Source organism: Chelonoidis abingdonii, chromosome 4, assembly GCF_003597395.2.
Source record: "Chelonoidis abingdonii isolate Lonesome George chromosome 4, CheloAbing_2.0, whole genome shotgun sequence".
NCBI classification, from domain to species: domain Eukaryota; kingdom Metazoa; phylum Chordata; order Testudines; family Testudinidae; genus Chelonoidis; species Chelonoidis abingdonii.
In genome coordinates this window covers 59524711-59542591 of record NC_133772.1, presented here as the reverse complement: position 1 = coordinate 59542591, position 17881 = coordinate 59524711, and the positions used below count along the sequence as shown (strand labels likewise).

Below are 17881 nucleotides of genomic sequence, written 5' to 3'. Positions count from 1 at the left end.
AATACATCTAAATCTGCTTTTAGTTCAGAAGTCAAATGCCAATTATTTTTACCTGAACTACCCCCTTCTGACTGATTTCTGTACCTTTCATATCCTTTTCTGTAAAGTGTCAGGATTTTGAAGAATCACCTATTGGTAATGGCAGAAATCTATACAACTACAGATTTAACTATTATGGAGACCTCCAATGGCTTACACATCCATTATCAAATAATGCCTGTTCAGCTACAAACTTTTATGGGAGTATCCCCAATATGTGGGGATAATAACTAGTATTCCTTTGCTTGTTATGCTGAAATTTATCAACTAAATACCATGGACAAAAGCAACTAAAATGTAAATGTTGAATGATTGAAAGTTTTGTAATCTTATCCAGGGCTATGCTGCATATGAACTGTATGTTGTTTACTTGTTTTAAATAGTTTTGTACATCCATTGCTAATTATTCTGTGGTTTCTTTAATTAACTTTTATAGATAATGAAACACTTTTAAAACTTTTTTTAATTTGATTTTGATTCAATATATACACCTTAGATCATGATTTAAAGAAACTTAATGCTGGGGTAACTGCAATGTCTTTCAGCAGGGTAGCTGCTAAATGAAGTTCCTCTCACCAAAGGACACTTCTAACCTTTGTTTGGAAAGCAACATAGTACTGCAGTCCTTAATTTCAAATGGAGCATAGAATTAAATGTCAAAAATTATGTTTATACAAAGGTCATAATGAAAATTGAAGCTTCTGAATATCTTTAACTTTGTAAATTTTAAGTTGTCACAACGCTGTTAACTAGGCTTCATGACACATCTATAATATGAATTACTAATATTCCTGTTTAAATGTAAAACTTTATGTATAAATCCAGTGTAGAAAAGCTGGTGTTACTTAAGAAGCTTAATTTTTTAGTTTTCACCTGTGTTCACTCAATGCTATATAAAGAATGAGAACTTAAAATAATATGTTGCATTCAATTTTCCTGGTTTTTAATTTATTTAAAAAGTGGGAAAGTACAAAGTAAAACATAGGTTTGTGCTGTCTGGAACTGATGGCTATTTGGAACCTGGGAAATTTTTGACTTCTGGAAGGAAGGTTGAGGCTCATAATTAGAAGGGAACTAGTAGGATTTGTAAACAAAGGGTATGTCTATGCTACAGGATTATTCCGATTTTACATAAACCGGTTTTGTAAAACAGATTGTATAAAGTCGAGTGCACGCGGCCACACTAAGCACATTAATTCAGCGGTGTGCGTCCATGTGCCGAGGCTAGCGTCGATTTCCGGAGCGTTGCACTGTGGGTAGCTATCCTGTAGCTATCCTGTAGTTCCTGCAGTCTCCCTCACCCATTGGAATTCTGGGTTGAGATCCCAATGCAAAAACAATGTCGCAGGTGATTCTGGGTAAATGTCACTCAATCCTTCCTCCGTGAAAGCAACGGCAGACAATCATTTCGTGCCCTTTTTCCCTGGATTGCCCTGGCAGATGCCATAGCATGGCAACCATGGAACCTGTTTTGTCTTTTATCACTGTTACCGTATGTGTACTGGATGCTGCTGACAGACGCGGTACTGCAGTGCTACATAGCAGCATTCATTTGCCTTTGCACGGTAGCAGAGATGGTTACCATCCCTGTTGCACTGTCTGCCATTCCATTGTAAATTGGCGATGAGATGACGGTTATCAGTCGTTCTGTACCATCTGCTGCTGTCATGGGTGCTCCTGCCTGGCCTCGCTGAGGTCGGCCGGGAGCGCATGGACAAAAATGAGAATGACTCCCCGGGTCATTCCCTTCTTTATGTTTTGTCTAAAAATAGAGTCAGTCCTCGATGCCTAGATATGGGGCAAGTGTATAGAGAACCAGAGAGCACAGCCGCTCCGTGTCAGAGCCCAGAGATCCTGCAGAAATGATGAGCTGCATGCCATTCTAGGGGTGTCCCTGCCACAACCCCACCCGTTGCTTCCCTCCTCCCCAAACCCTCTGGGCTACCGTGGCAGTGTCCTCCTATTTGTGTCATGAAGTAATAAAGAATGCAGGAATAAGAAATACTGACTTTTAGTGACATAAAATGAGGGGGAGGCAGCCTCCAGCTGCTATGATAGTCCAGGCAAAACATTAAAGGGTGACGAGCGAGAGGAGCCCAGCCTCCTGCTGCTATGATAGTCCAGGCAGTAACGAATCTTCTCTTTAGACATGAAAGGGGGATGATAGAGCTCAGCATCCAGTTGCTATGATGAAGACAGTTATCAGCCGTTCTGTACCATCTGCAGGGATGACCGGAGTCATTCCCATTTTTACCCAGGCGCCCCAGCTGACCTTACCGAGGCCAGCAGAGCATCAAGGGCTGATGATGACGGTGGATAGCAGTCATATTGTACCATCTGCCATCGAGAAGGGGTGCTGGTGTTCAGCGCTGCAGCACCCCGTCTACCAGCAGCATGCAGTAGACATAGGGTGACATTGAAAAAAGGCGAGAAACATTTTTTTCCCTTTTCTTTCGGGTGAAGGTGTAAATTGACGACATATACCCTGAAACACCGGGAAAATGTTTTTGACCCTTCAGGCATTGGAGCTCAGCCAAGAATGCAAATGCTTTTCGGAGACTGTGGGACTGTGGGATAGCTGGAGTCCTCAGTACCCCCTCCCTCCCTCCATGAGCTCTCCATTTGATTCTTTGGCTTTCTGTTACGTGTCACATAGCACTGTGCTGTGGCCTCTGTCTGTCATAGCCTGGAGATTTTTTCAAATGCTTTGTCATTTCGTCTTCTGTAATGGAGCTCTGCTAGAACAGAATTGTCTCCCCATACAGCAATCAGATCCAGTATCTCCCGTACAGTCCATTCTGGAGCTGTTTTTGGATTTGGGACTGCATCACCACCCATGTTGATTAGAGCTCCACGCTGGGCAAACAGGAAATGAAATTCAAAAGTTCGCGGGGCTTTTCCTGTCTACCTGACCAGTGCATCCGAGTTCAGATTGCTTTCCAGAGCGGTCACAGTGGTGCACTGTGGGATACCACCTGGAGGCCAATACTGTCAATTTGCGGCCACACTAACCCTAATCCGACATGGCAATACCGATTTCAGCGCTACTTCTCTCGTCGGGGAGGAGTACAGAAACCGGTTTAAAGAGCCCTTTATATCGATATAGAGGGCCTCATTGTGTGAACGGATGCAGGGTTAAATCAGTTTAACACTGCTAAATTCGGTTTAAACGCATAGTGTAGACCAGCCCAAAGGGTAGCAAAGTGGGTCAAAGTAGTTGATTTTCTCTAAGTAGTTAATCCTGATGAACCAGGATTGCTTGAACTATTTTTTGGTAGGTGAGGGGGTGATTCCAGAAGTCTAGCCTCATGGAAACAATGTCAGTGTGCACACTTCAATATATATGGCCCTATATATTTCTATGGCACTAGAATTCCATATATGTTTATGGTCCATACATCATTTTAATTCATCCCTAATTTCTTTAGAAATGTTTATTTATAAAATAAACATACAGAGTGACTGAGGACTACGTAAATGTCAAGAGTGAAGGAGTATGACAAAGCAACTTTGGAATTGTCTGAGAAGAAAAAAATCTTATAAATTAATATTTTTAAATCTTAAAGTATATTTTTTCACATTCATATTTAAAGATGACCAAATGGATTTTCTTCAGATTTAAAACAAAAAACACCTCCCTCCCCCGAACATACATATTTGGCTTGAGACCAAACATGACAAATTTCAGTCAAGAAGAGAATTCCTGGCTGCAATTATGATTAGAAACTAGAGTAGAATGGAATACCCACCAAGACATTCACTATAGGATCGCTACCATGTTGCTATAATAATTACATTTTGGCTGAAGTAACTAATTTAGAAAAATTGCAAAGTGTCTAGCAAGTCAGAGAACTTTCCAGGATTGTTTCACGTAATTTAAAACAATGCCTCTCCTAGTTGCCAGCAAACTTCTTTCCTGATTCTATTCTCTCCTAGCCATGCCATGGCTCATCTCCAGACATGCCAAGTTTCCGCCAGAACCTGGTGGGAGATTTGTATAGGGTTGAAGGAAGATTTAGAGCTCTGTTAAATTTTCAAGCCCAGATGGGGCAACGTGATTTGTGTGTTTTATGTCAGCATGCCATACATCACAACAATCTGTGTGCTGACATAAGTGTTGATTGGACATTTAATATGCTGAACTTTGAAAACTGGAAAATATGTGATATAAACAGATCTTTGTCAACAATGCCATGGAAAGAAACATGTTTGTGTTATGACAGTTCTATGCATAAAATGTATTCATCTCCAAACCAGAAGAATGTTTTGGTATATTTTAAAACAAAGCCAACTTGAACATTAAAGCCCCACTCTAAGAAAGTACTTGAACATGAACTTAACTTTAAGCATTTTCTTAAATCCTTTTGAAGCCAATTGGACTTAACTATCAACTTAAAGTTAAACATGGTTAAGTGCTGTCCTAAGTAAGAATGGACTTAAACATGTACTTAAATGGTCTCCTGAATCAGTTCCAAAATGAGTGGCTGTTATTTTTATAATTTCTATTTCTTTGCATGTTGTGGTCATCTTGATAATGCCTGAGCATCTTCTGTTCCTAAAGTAGCTTACCACACCATTTATAACATACAATTTACCAAAATTAGCACGTAATGGCCTTTGATAACTGTTTTTAAGTATAGTATGATTACAAGTTTATTTCTTGCTTTTCTATTAGTTTAGTTTGTATTTGTTAATATCTATGTGGTGGTTTTGTGCAGGTTGGTAATATACTAGTAATAAAAATAATATTCATAGCCTGCTAAAGAACCTGGTTTAGAAAAAAATCTGGAATTTCAAGTGTCTGAATGCTCAGAGCTCACTGTTCACTACACTTTTACAGTTGCTTTTTCTAATTGTCCTGTAGATTAGCACGAGCAAGAGCCTCTGAAATATAGGGTTAATGTATAGCATTATTGCTGACCGGGTAGTTGTGGAGTGGGAAAATGTTCACAAGTTCAGCTTTAATTTTGTAGTAGTATATGTCATTAGGGTGTGATGTAATAATGGTGTGAGTAAGACATGCAGTCAGACTTCATTACCGTAGTCCAAATGATCGCCTAGAATTTCCTTTCTAACCAGTAAGACAGAGTACAACAGCAAATTACCCTTCACCATGAAATGACTTCACAGAGGTCTGACTCCATGTGAAAACAAGCTTTGTTGGCCCCTACACAAGTGGTGGCTTTGAAAGGTCAGCAATCTACAGGATTGAATTACGTCAGGTACATGGGGAAGGGCATTATGGGATTGGTCCTGCTGCCCCAAGCAGATTGGCCGGAGTGGAGCAGAAGCAGGTTATTTTGGGGGTTGATGTAAAAGTGGTTTTCAGACACTTTCCTACCAGCATTAAGAAGAAACAGTCACCTTCCCCATGTGTTTTGCAGGTGTCTCAATAGTCAAGTAGAAGTATAGTATGTTGTTAAATATGGTATTTTGAGGGATATTGGGTTTTATATTTTATATTTTTTTAAATTAAAAATCCTATACATTGCAGTATAATGTGCTTTATCTGTGACTGTGTCAATGTATCTAGATCTACTTTTATTTAAATATTGGATATAAATCATTGTTTGTATTTGGAAATTTTCTTATATATAATATAAAATCTTTGTATAGCTGATAATCTCATATGATGGTGATATTTACGATAGCCTTTTTTCCGTAAGTGTGGGGCACATGATTAGGAAAGAGAATCAGGCTATGGAAAAGCCTTTAGAATCAGATGATGGCCTAATTCTTCCTCACTGAAATGGGGGGTAATTGTTTGGGCCTGCTACTTTCTGAAAATATGGTGGATATGGCATGCGTACACAACTATCAAGGACAGAGTATAAAAACTCTTGGGACTGCTTTAAGATAAGCACATTGATTAAGTTGAAGCATTCTGCTTTTCATCATAATTTTATCATATTTTACTGCTCATCATACAGTGGCATCTACAAAGGATCTCTTAAGCACATTTTGTTCTTCAGTTAAATATGGAGGTCTCCCTTTCTGGTATACAATGTGCACATTTCTCTGTCTTGTAAAATTCAGTATTGTATTTATGTGCAAACAGAGTAGCTGATTTTAGGATGCATATGACAATACACTCTCAAATATCAGAGAGGAGATTTAAGCCCAAAATATCACAACTAAACTGAAAATATATCGAGAAATGGAAATTCGACACTACTGGTTTTTGGATTTATATGTTCCACAGTGTATTTTCTGATTCAGAAGAAAAACAAAAATGACTGGAAAAATATTTTGCTTATTATTAATGATATCCTTTATCATTTTATACTATTCTAAAACATGTAATTGGGTAATGCATTTTGGAAAAGATTGCAATATCATATTTCAATACATTTTTCAATTGATAAGGTTTTCAAAGGGACAAATAGTAGTTGGGCATCTAGGTTCCATTGAAAGTCAATGAAAGTTAGCTATCTAATGCTATGTATGTGTTTGAAAATCTTTCTCAATATGAATAAATGCATAAATCAAAATGAAGATTTAGAAAAAGTGTTAAATTTAGTTCTCAGTCAGCTTTCTCTCCAGATCATTTTAGTTAGGGCATGTTTTCCTTAGATGCAAATTACTGGAAGCTTTTTTAGTTTCTGGTTATTTCTAGGTATTGTTGACCTATTTTCACTTCAGTTTGTCATTAGAAGACAAAGACTTACTACTCTCAGAACATTAATTATCTTTTTCATCACAGAAGATGTATATTTTGTTTCCATGTTTTACAGAATAAAGCAATTATGGAACGTGTAACAAACTTGTCAGATACAGTAGTTGGTCTTGAATCATTTATCGGCTCTGAGAGAGAAACCAATCCATTATACAAGGATTACCAGGGTAAGGTCCATCTTTAGCAATGCAAAAAGTCTGCATGGAGTTCTTCTAGGGCACTTAGCAGCTTACTCTCCTATTGGAGTATCTCCTATGAAGTAGCATTTGATTTCATTTTGGAATATACCTCTTAAATGTTACTCCTTGCTAACCAATCTTGAGTTAGGCAATTTTTCAGTAAAGTGCATTAAGGCTGCAAAGGAAACATGGCAACTCCTTGCATGTTGTCAAGCCATATTACTGAGGCATGGCTCAATCAGATGTACATCTCAACAGGCAGGCTTTGGGGAATTCACATGCAGGGGAGGCATGGCAATCATCTGACCAGTGAGCTGAACTTGTCATGAAATCAATATTTCTGATCTGCCAAGTTTTAAATAGAGAACATGAAAAAACATGATATATTTAAGCAGATGAACTGCTAAATGATGCAGTATGCAAAACTTTGTGTTTGAAGATGATAATTTACTGTTTACTGCTTTTAATTATGGCAGTTCTTCCTTCAAAAGCACTAAGTATGGAAATTAGTGAAGGTAAAAATAAATATGAAACTGATTTTTGTAGAAAAACTTATTATTCCATCCAGTCTTTCTATTTTCAACATGTGTAACAGTGTTTAATCATTGTGTTCGGTTAACAAAGATTTTATAAAAGTTTAGGTAGCAGAACTATTTAAATTCTGAAAGATTAGAAGATATGCATAGCCTAAGCAGTGAATAACAAACAGTTTTAGCTAATCCAGAGTGGTGATATGTGTGCACATAAATTACTGCTATTATTATTGTGATACTACTGTAGTTCCATGGAAACCTCTAGTCTAAAGACTGAACTGCTTATTTGAAGCCTGCTGTAAGCATGTGAAAATGTGGCAATGTTTTTCCATGCTAGAGCACAGAAAATGAAGCAGAAATGATATTGAAGAACACTTTTTATACTACTGTATGTATTCAGGCTGCAGTTTCATAAATCAGAGCAAACCTTTTTTAAAAAGAAAGAAAAGAAAAGAATGTACATTTGATTATTAGAAAAGAGTGGCTGAAAAAATGAACAAAAGCTACTACAAAAATTATTTGCCTATTGTATAGGCCCTATGTGGCATTTTTGCATTCTAATACAATTCTGTTAATTTAATGTAATAGAACTTATCTTAATAGTGAAGGAGGTCTTTAAGACAATATATGCCTTTCCTATCCTGTATTTACTTTAAAAACGCATGTTAAATACTTTTTTTGTCCCAATAAATAATACTAAACATAAAAGCTTTACTGGTTTTTGTTTTCTTATAGGTACTCTTTATCTAAAACTCTAAAAATTGATCAGATTTGCAGGATTGAAATTTTTCTAATGGCTTTGGGGTGTGGTTTCTTTTCCTGAAAATTTCTTTGTAAAAGATGCATTATTCACTGCAGATAACACAAGGCTCTGCCTACAGACAAAGTTCAGTAGACTGTTTTGATGACATTGCTGCATTTATGAGTAAATCCTTAATTTATTATTTTGTTTTAAAGCCTACAGTTTTGCATTAAACTTGTGAAAAGTAAGTAAAGGTTGAAGGTTGTGCATAATATCACTTTATTAAACATGTATAATAATATTTTACAGCTCTGTTTGAGGTGGAGCTGCTCTACCTGTACATTATGGTCACATTTTGAACTATGTAAAGAATTCTTAGAATTCAGTTAATTGGAAAAAGAGGTTTTTGATTATTTTTATAACATTTTCCCAAAAATTTAGAAGACCCTTTTTAATAGGATGATATTTGTAAAACTCTATTTAAAAGTGTATGAAACTTTTTTCCTCTTTGTCTTCTGTAATTCCACCTAAAAAAAAAAAGTAAAAATTTGAAAAATACCCCACACTGGTCTTAATTTGTTTCCTTGCAGCAGCCATTTTCAAGTGAGATAGCTCTTCTAAATTAATGTAACATTGAATTTGCCTCTGCAATATTTTCATATAGACACCTTGAATTTGTGAATATCAAATGTAGGCCAGTAATTGAGAGCATTATAGAATAGTCTTAGTTTTCGACTGTGGAAAATGACCCCTAGATTGTTCAGACACTGTATTAGGCTGAACAAAAACCATCCAGCGTCCTTGTCAGAAAAAATCAGCTTGAGTTTCAACTGAGGAAATGCAGAGCTAGCAGTGTACCTAGTATTGCTATAAAAAAAATTAGAACAGCTATGTAAAAGTCTTGCATGTAGAAAATTCATTTTTGTTGTGATGATGGTAGGGGTTAAAATTTATCAAAGAGTGTGCTCTAAAATGCTGTGTACCACAACACTTTTAAAAGTCATTATCAAGGTACAAAATGAAATACTTTTCGTTACAGCTTCACTGGTTATCAGTAACCCATAAGCCTTGTTTTGCTGGCTGCCTACTGGTGCATTTAATAAAATAAAGATCACTCAGTGGTGCCGTGGGCAGCATGCAAGGTGATAGCCATATTTGCTTACTGTAAATACAAGAGAAAATCACACACAAACCGGCTGTAGTTTTGACAAGTATTAAGATCCCTCTTTACATCTGTACTTCTGTACCAAAGTGCAATTAGTTTTCCTCACACAAGGATTTCTGTTTATCTTATTCTGCTTGATTACATGAGTATAATCGCACCGTTTGCTTCATTGCTCCTGGTAGTAAGCTGCAGTTTTAAAAGGGGAGGATGAGTGTGTGTAAATATACAGAATTCTGCTGTAAGACTCTTTAATTTATACATCTGGATGACAGCATTTTCTTACATTTTTTCCTCCTTGTACTTTTTCTTTCCACAAGGTTTGATTCATGTGCACAAGATTCCTCAGCTTAATAGCTTGATCTGTGATGTGTCAGGCACGAAGGACCTTGCTTTTAGATTAAAAAGGAAGCTGTTCACCATTGAGGTAAGAGAAACAGTTTTTTTTCACTATTTAGAACCCGAAAGGTGGAGCAAGTCCTACCATTTAGTTTTGTGAAATACTTTAACTTTTGTTACATGTTCATTTAATTGAGGTTCAGCTATTTAGAATGGTTTTATAAAAATTATTTTTAACATGCAGTCAAATTAAAAATAAGTCTCTCTAGCTGTACGAAATCAGATTATGCATAAACAGTTTATTTTGTTTTAGAATGTACATAGGAGGTAGGCCACAACCTTTAGTAACAAAGCATGACATACATATTTCTGAGGATGTCAGGAGCATGTTTAATTAAATGTTAATGACTTACTCTTACTTGTGTTAGTGAATGGAAAAATAGCTACATGTTATTACCCCAGCTGAGGGACTTTAATGTATAATGCTGCCTAAAATTGTATGTGGCATAAGGGATAAGTGTCCTTATCAGTATTCAAAAACCATTTTCTTTTCATTACCGAAATCACCTTTAGCTCTTTTATGTCATTTTAAACACAGTATCACTTACCCTAATGTCCTTTAGTAAATTTTCTACCAAATTTAAACTTTTTTTCTCTGACCTTTATACATATGGTCCTGATGGAAGGGACTAATACAAAAGATGTATTTCATTTTAATCTTGCTAAAGAGCAAATGAACATAGAACTATTAAGCAATTAGCATTGATGTATTTATTAATGAATTTATTAATGTATTTTGGATGATATGATAGTCATTGGTATAGTCTGAACATTTTTTTTAACAAAGACATAAAACAGCCAAGGAGTCCTGACAAACCATTTTGTTTAATCTCTTTTCAAATGAAAAGCTCTTAAGCAAGCCACTTGTCTTAACTGCTTGAAACCATAAAAGAGAGAATTGCCACCAATAAATTAGCATATTTTTTACTTCATCACCAAATGATGGTCAATGTGGCTTGGCACTGCTTTGGTGTTTGGGACTTCACCCTTAAGTGACCACTTTGGCCCTTATTTGACCCTCTGCCCTCTTTAGCTGGCCACTTGATAAGGTAACTTAAGGGTTTTCTCCCTTTTTTTTTTTTTTTTGCTTTTTTTTTTTTCCGCTTTCTCTTCACAATTGTAAGTAGCCCTAACCTATAAATAATTGAAAGGGCCCTATCAAGTGACAAATTAAGGTACCCTCCTCCTAATTAATGGTCATCAATGTCCTTAATTATCTAATCCTATTGAGAGTAGTTAATAGTTAATCGGTCAGCCAGTTCTTCATTCGGGTCATCTCTGCATGATAGCTAGAAGTTTCTCAACTGGAGATACTCCCTTCAAAAGCCACTTAAAGCCAAATGCATGAAGGAGACTGTTGGAGGGGCCGGGGTTTAAAGGTGATTTCTTTTCAATTTTTTTTTCCCACTTCTCAGAAAATACAGTTAAATGAATAAACCACCATTTTAACATAATTTCACTTTATCAAAAGACTATTAGGTTTTTTTGAATCAGTCCTAGATTCATGCCAGGGTTTAGACATAAGCTATAATTATTTTCAGTAACACAAGCAAATATGCACCATTATTTTCTACTATATTAAATTCACATTTATTTTATCTATTAATTGAAATATTTTGAATTTTTCTTGCCTGGATCAGAAGATAATTCTTCTGTCTGCAAGATCTAAGGTTACCACTTTCTATTGCTGTAAAAACCAAATCAGGAGGCTCTGTATAAGGAATTTCATTAGCCTAGGGACAAAAGAGTTTGAATCAGGGGTGTTATGGAACCCTTGGAAAAAAACTGTTGCTGTAGGGATGGGTAGATGACCCACTTGAATAATTTCAACCCTCATTGTTCAGATAGGGGCCCCTTTTGAATAATTTCAGTTCTTGATGGGGATAAACTTTTTGCAAACCAAGTTGAGACAAGTCAGTCCTCTTTGAACAACTTAGACCATTATTCTACTGTGATATGCCTCTACCCATTGCACCAAGCTACAATACATATAAGCTTCTCTTCTTCCCTATATTAGAAGGAGAAGGCCAAGCATAGCTTGACTGACCAGGGTAGCTTTGGAAGGCATGGCACTTTTTCAGAAGAAAAAAATAAATTGATGAAAAAAGTAGGATCTGGATAGAATCATTCAAAACTGGATACTACAGTTAAAATGTAATGTGTCAGCTGTCAATTCCAAATCCTTTGGCAAAAACAAAAGGTAGCAAACAATGTGCTTTACAAGCAATATTGCAGCTTTACAAAAACAATATAGACTTTAAAGAGTTAAGGGCATTTGTAGAGTCTAGTTTAGCAGAATTAGAAATGAGAATATATATTTAAATACATTACAGTTTTAGACAACATGAAAGTAGCTATGTAAAGTATGTTAAACATACTGGGAAGGTGATGTTGAACTCTACCTGAGTGTATCTTTAAAATCAGATTATAAATGCTGAGGTAGGGAAGCACAACCTGTGACTTGTGACAAAATTGCTTCAAGGAAGTTTTCATCACTAGACTACTGCATCTCAAGTGGCAACATTTGTAATGTGTGCAGTGAAGGAGGCCTCTTTATCTCCTCAAAAAAGCTGTCCAACTTCCTATTTCATCACAGTGTCAACTTTTAAAGTCCCTAATGGGCCACAGACTTGCTTTTCACATCCATAAACTTAACTACCTATAATTTGGCCCTCAATAAAAAGGCTTAGTTCGATGTCACAAATTTTTAATAGAATTAATTATTTCTAAGAGGATAGTAACACTTTGTACAGCTTAGCTTTGTTAAAAGTTTTTGTATATGAAAATTTATCTAAGATAATGAATAGTCTTTTATGAGTTTCTGGTTTTTGTAAAAGTTACTTAGATTAAAAAGTATTCCATAGGGGGGAGTACTTTTTTGTGTTGAAGACTGATACATTTGTTCACCTTTAAAATACATACTCTGAGTGTTCTTATGGATTTACATGTTTCACTTTTAAAATATTTAGCTTAACTATTTGCAGGAAAACATGGCTATATTTAATAAGAGTTAGAACAGTTGTATTTATCTTTCCCAAAAACATTTACTTGTTGCCATATTTAAACATGGAAAAATAGACATATCTAATGTGCATACCACTTTAAAGGACAAAATTTTGAAGTTAGCCTGTCTAATCCTATTTCTTCTCACTTTGGAATCTTAATTAGAAGGAGATAAAAACCATCATTTGACTAAATTATTGTCTTGAATCTGTAGCAAAAGGTATAATCCGCAATTGGGCCAATTAGTGTACCCCATAGTTAGCTATGCTGAGGCAGGCAACTTGATTAGATCTGACACCAGCCTGGTTCCCACTGTTGTTTTGCCAGGTATGATGGTCAGACTTCAAAGGGCTTGAGGCATCAGCAGGGCAAGGTTTGGAGGCCAGCTTAGGTCCGGTTGTTAATCTCTCTGCTAAAACCACAGCAGCCCTCGCACAAAACAAGCTTACACGACACAATCATGCGGTATTAAAGTTTAGGTTGAGTCATGCCAATTTGCCTTTGATTTTCTGATGATTGACTAAAAGATGGCTACATGACTAGACACACACTAAAAGTTTACTCATTAGGTAAGTTCCCCAAATATTTGAAATATTTTTTGATTTCTCAGTTAAATGTATGACAAGCTTATTCATCTTAATTAAACTTTCCAGGCTAGTGTTTAAATACCTTTTTTTTGTGTATAACTGAGTGTAACTTGTATCAGCATTTGTTAGATTTTCCCTTGAAACATGCCTCTCATCTTCTTCATAGTTTTTCTTAGTGTAACCACTTCCTTGTCATTCTAAAAGCCCTTTGTACCAAAAATATTAAAGAAAACTGTTTCTAAATGACAAGCTTTTGAAATCCTACAGACCTTTAAGGAAACTTTTTTTCTTACAGTCATTTATGTTCACTTACACTTATTCACATAAAGGGAATTTCTTCATAATTTTTTTCCATTTAAATGTTGAGTAAAGTGCTGTTCTACCAATGTGATTACATAAGTGTTCTTTTCTTTTGCATTCTGATTTGTTGAAATATTGCGGTAACAGTGACATGTTTCCATTCTGAGAAGAGCCTAGGGCTGCTTTAGTATTATTCCAAATGATTGAAATTGCCATCTTGCTGACTTTCCCTTAGGCGGCTTAAGGCCTGTTTCCTTTAGTATTTATTTTGCATGTTCCCTCTGAGTTTGGCTGGCAGGACATCATTACCTGGTTTGATAAGACAGTTGGAATAAGATTCTTATTCTTTTGTTATTGTGTGGTGGTCATAAACTCCTATTATATTGTTAAAGTTAATCATTTAAGAAATTCAGAGAAATGTTTAGAGATGAGGAACTTCATACAAATAATCTTTTAAATTACTATTGTTTTGTTATACACCTGATTTTTTAAAAAAAAAAGTCTTCAGATAATGGCCATTTAGTAAATTTACAAGATAATATTTGTTCCTTTATTGTGCAAACTTTGTCTCAGAATATCTACAATTGTTGTGGAAAAAATAAAATTATTATTAGTTGCAAACACTCTGTATTCAGACCTGTACAAATAAGAAAAATAATTATTAAAATATTATTAAATATTAAATTATTAAAATATTATTAAAATAGTACCTGCACAAGCTCGAGGATAAACTTTATATCCTGTATGCAAAAGACAATTCTATTTGAAGCCCAGTATCATAGCTATGCTGCAATTCCACATGTAGCCTAATAGTAGTGAGTTTCCTGAACTCAAAGGTCACATCTCTCAAAGGTGTTCCGTGAGGGAAGGAGAGGAAAATACAGAAAAGAATTAGAATTAGAGTATTCTTGTGGCAGTAAAGTAGCTACTATCTCAATGGCAGGCATTTACAGACTGTACTCTGAAGCACTCTGCATCAGTTGTGCATTCTTTTAATGTCATATCCATTGCTGCCAAAGGAAAAAGCTATGAATTTAGGAGAAAGTCTAGAAAAGTGTGTGTGTGTTTAATAAATATGTTAGTTCTCTACAGCAATCAAAATAATGGACTTTTGTTTTTTCACCACCTAAGGAAGTTTTATATTATTAGAGGCGAGATGATTTCCAAAACTGGCTAGCTCTTCCAGGTGTCAGTTGGAACTACATAGTCACTTCAGTGTATGTTACACGTTCATTAATTATGTTAGGAAGATTGTAACATGGTGGATTTTTAAAGTTACCATAAAGCACTGCTTTTGAGGGTCTCCTTCTTGAATCCCGATACTTTAACCTTTTTGCTGTGTTCTCCTCTCCCCATTTTTTTCCAAGACATGTGCTGGGTCGTCTCAGTGTGACACCTTCATTTAACCAGAAGGGATTGCTGAAGGCCAAACCAAAGCCATTCTCCTTCCTCAGGAGCTGTGTCCTGTAGCACTCCCAATTTCTGCTAGCCCAGGGATAAAGGGATGAGCTCAAGACCTGAACTCTGAGCCTCAGCATATCTGCACTCTGTCAGACCATTATATTGCTGAACCAGGCACCCAAAAATATTTCACAGTTATCATTCACTAAATGCATTGAGAATAGTGATAACTGCATATTGACTCAAGAGGATAATATTGCCAAGCTATTTTTGCTGATGTGAAAAATTAATCCTGTCATCAACATATATGGCATATATGTATGTGTGTACAGAGAGATGCACATCTTTGTATAATAAAGTTATGTGCAAGTAAAATTATGTATATTATATACACACATCTATATCTGTTTGAATAGTTATATCATCTATTCCTAAGCTTCTTTCTCCAAGAAATTCTCTATTCAGAGCAACCTTCACTGATGATCATCTCAATTCTGATTATATTTCACTTTTTTTTTATAAAGGTGCATTATTTTCTATTTTATCAATACATATGAAATTAACTAACTATTTCAGGTAACATTTTTAAAAAAAAAACATAGGCCATAAACTGTGTAAATATAGTATCAGAGGGGTAGCCGTGTTAGTCTGGATCTGTAAAAGCAGCAGAGAATCCTGTGGCACCTTATAGACTAACAGACGTTTTGGAGCATGAGCTTTCGTGGGTGGAATATCCCACTTCGTCACCACGAAAGCTCATGCTCCAAACCTGTTAGTCTATAAGGTGTCACAGGATTCTCTGCTCTGTAATAAGAAACTGTTAGAAGCTAGAAATAATCACTTATTGGAATCTAAGGCCAGGTCTACACTGCGACTTTAAATCGGTTTAATGGCCGATATACCGATTTAACGCTGTATCCGTTCACAGACGTCGTCATTAATCGAGTTAAACGGCTCCTTAAATGGATTTCGGAACTCCTCCCAACGAGAGGAGTAGCGCTAAATTCGATAGTGATAACTCGATTCGGGTTCATGTGGACGAAATCGACGTTATGGCCCCGGGCGGCATCCCAGAGTGCAGCACTGACCGCTCTGGACAGCAATCTGAACTCGGATGCAGCGGGCAGGTAAACAGGAAAGCCCGCGAATTTGATTACATTTCCTGCTTGCCCAGCGTGGAGCTCTGATCAGCACGGTGGCAATGCATTTGAAATCGAAAAAGAGCTCCAGCATAGACGCGAGGGAGATACTAGGTCTGATCGCTGTAGGGGAGACAAATCTGTTGTATGCAGCTCCGTTAGAACAGAATGCCAAAGCGTTTGAATAAAACTCCAGGATCACAGCGCTGTGTGACAAGCGTAACGGGAAGCCAGAGACTCAAATGGACGCTCATGAAGGGAGGGAGGGGTACTGAGGACTCCAGCTATCCCACGTCCACAGCAGTCTCTGAAATTATTTGCATTCTTGGCTGAGCTCCCAGTCTGTAGGTCAACACAGGGTCTGGCGTGGTTCAGGGAACAGCTCCTCAGTTTATTTCCCCCCACCACCACGGGAAAAAAAAAGGGAAGATTGCTGTGCTATGGCGTTTGCCAATGCACTCCGCGAAAAAGGCGCCAAAGGGTTGTCTGCTGCCTTCACAAAGGGAGGGGTGAGCTGTACCCGCACCACCGGGGCAGTGTTTCTGCCCATCGAGCACTGTGCTCTCAACACGGAAGTGGGACTATGGATAGCTGAGGAACAGCTACCCACAGTGCACCGCTCCTGAATCGATGGTAGCTTTGGACCATGGACGCAAACAATCGATATCGGGATCCCACTGTGGACGCGCTAAACCGATTTTATTAGATCTGTTTTGTAATATCGGTTTAAGCTAATTCGAAATAATCGTGCAGTGTAGACGTACCCTTAGTCAAGTTATGTAGCAGAGGGGTAGCCATGTTAGTCTGGATCTGTAAAAGCGACAAAGAGTTCTGTGGCACCTTATAGACTAACAAATATATTGGAGCATGAGCTTTCGTGGGCGAATACATGCCTCCGACGAAGTAGGTATTCACCCACGAAAGCTCATGCTCCAATAGGTTTGTTAGTCTATAAGGTGCCACAGAACTCTTTGCCGCTTAGTCAAGTTATAGTTTCCTAAGTATGGATCAAGAAGACTCAGCTAAGTTCCTGTGTATTGGGATGAACTTCTGGCAGGTATAAGTCCTATATACAGTACACAGCATATACAATCATGTTGGAGGATCCAGTTTCCATGTAAACAGGACATCCCTCCCTGTGCTTTAAAGATTGTGCTTAAGTATTAGTATGATTCTTAAAACATATTGAGATCTCATTACACGTCAACATGGAAGCTGACATTTCTTTGACAGGAGGACAGCCATGTTGTAACTTGATCCTTTTACGTGGATGTACTTGTAGTGTAGTAGGCAGCACTTCACCTAAAGTTTCAAAATGACGAGGCTATGAGGTTTTCTTGAGTGTTTCAGAAAGCATTGCTCTTTGATTTACTAATGATATAAAGCTTGGGTAGTGGCTACAATTCAGGGGCTTGATTCCCCTTTGGAAGCAGTTGGGCTTGGTGGATCACATGAAAGATAGTGGCTGTTCTGAATACTTCCTCCCTGTTCTTGAACTGCTCCCTGCCTTCTCCTGAACGTCACACAGTTGAGATTCCATTTCAGCTCAGAGGCTGGAAGATGGCAGATTCAAGGAACTCTGGCTGTACACCATGTGAAAAAAATACTATAGTAAATTGTAGTGGAAGTTAATGGTAGTCCAGACAGAATTGCTCCAAATTGTGCCATTGATGCACCTGCCCATCTTCTCTGTAATATTTAAGATATTCATTTTGTTTTTT

At 37.0% G+C, this 17881-nt stretch overlaps 1 protein-coding gene across 2 annotated transcripts in view; it reads left to right on the top strand.

Annotated features, from left to right (window-relative positions):
- Nucleotides 1-17881, top strand: part of ELP4 (elongator acetyltransferase complex subunit 4) — a 335509-nt gene that overhangs the window by 138532 nt on the left and 179096 nt on the right. For both annotated transcript variants that reach the window (XM_075065212.1, XM_075065213.1), the window contains 2 exons: nucleotides 6774-6882; nucleotides 9652-9758. In XM_075065212.1, coding sequence (XP_074921313.1) covers nucleotides 6774-6882; nucleotides 9652-9758 — 216 coding nt within the window. The remainder of the gene's footprint in view (nucleotides 1-6773; nucleotides 6883-9651; nucleotides 9759-17881) is intronic.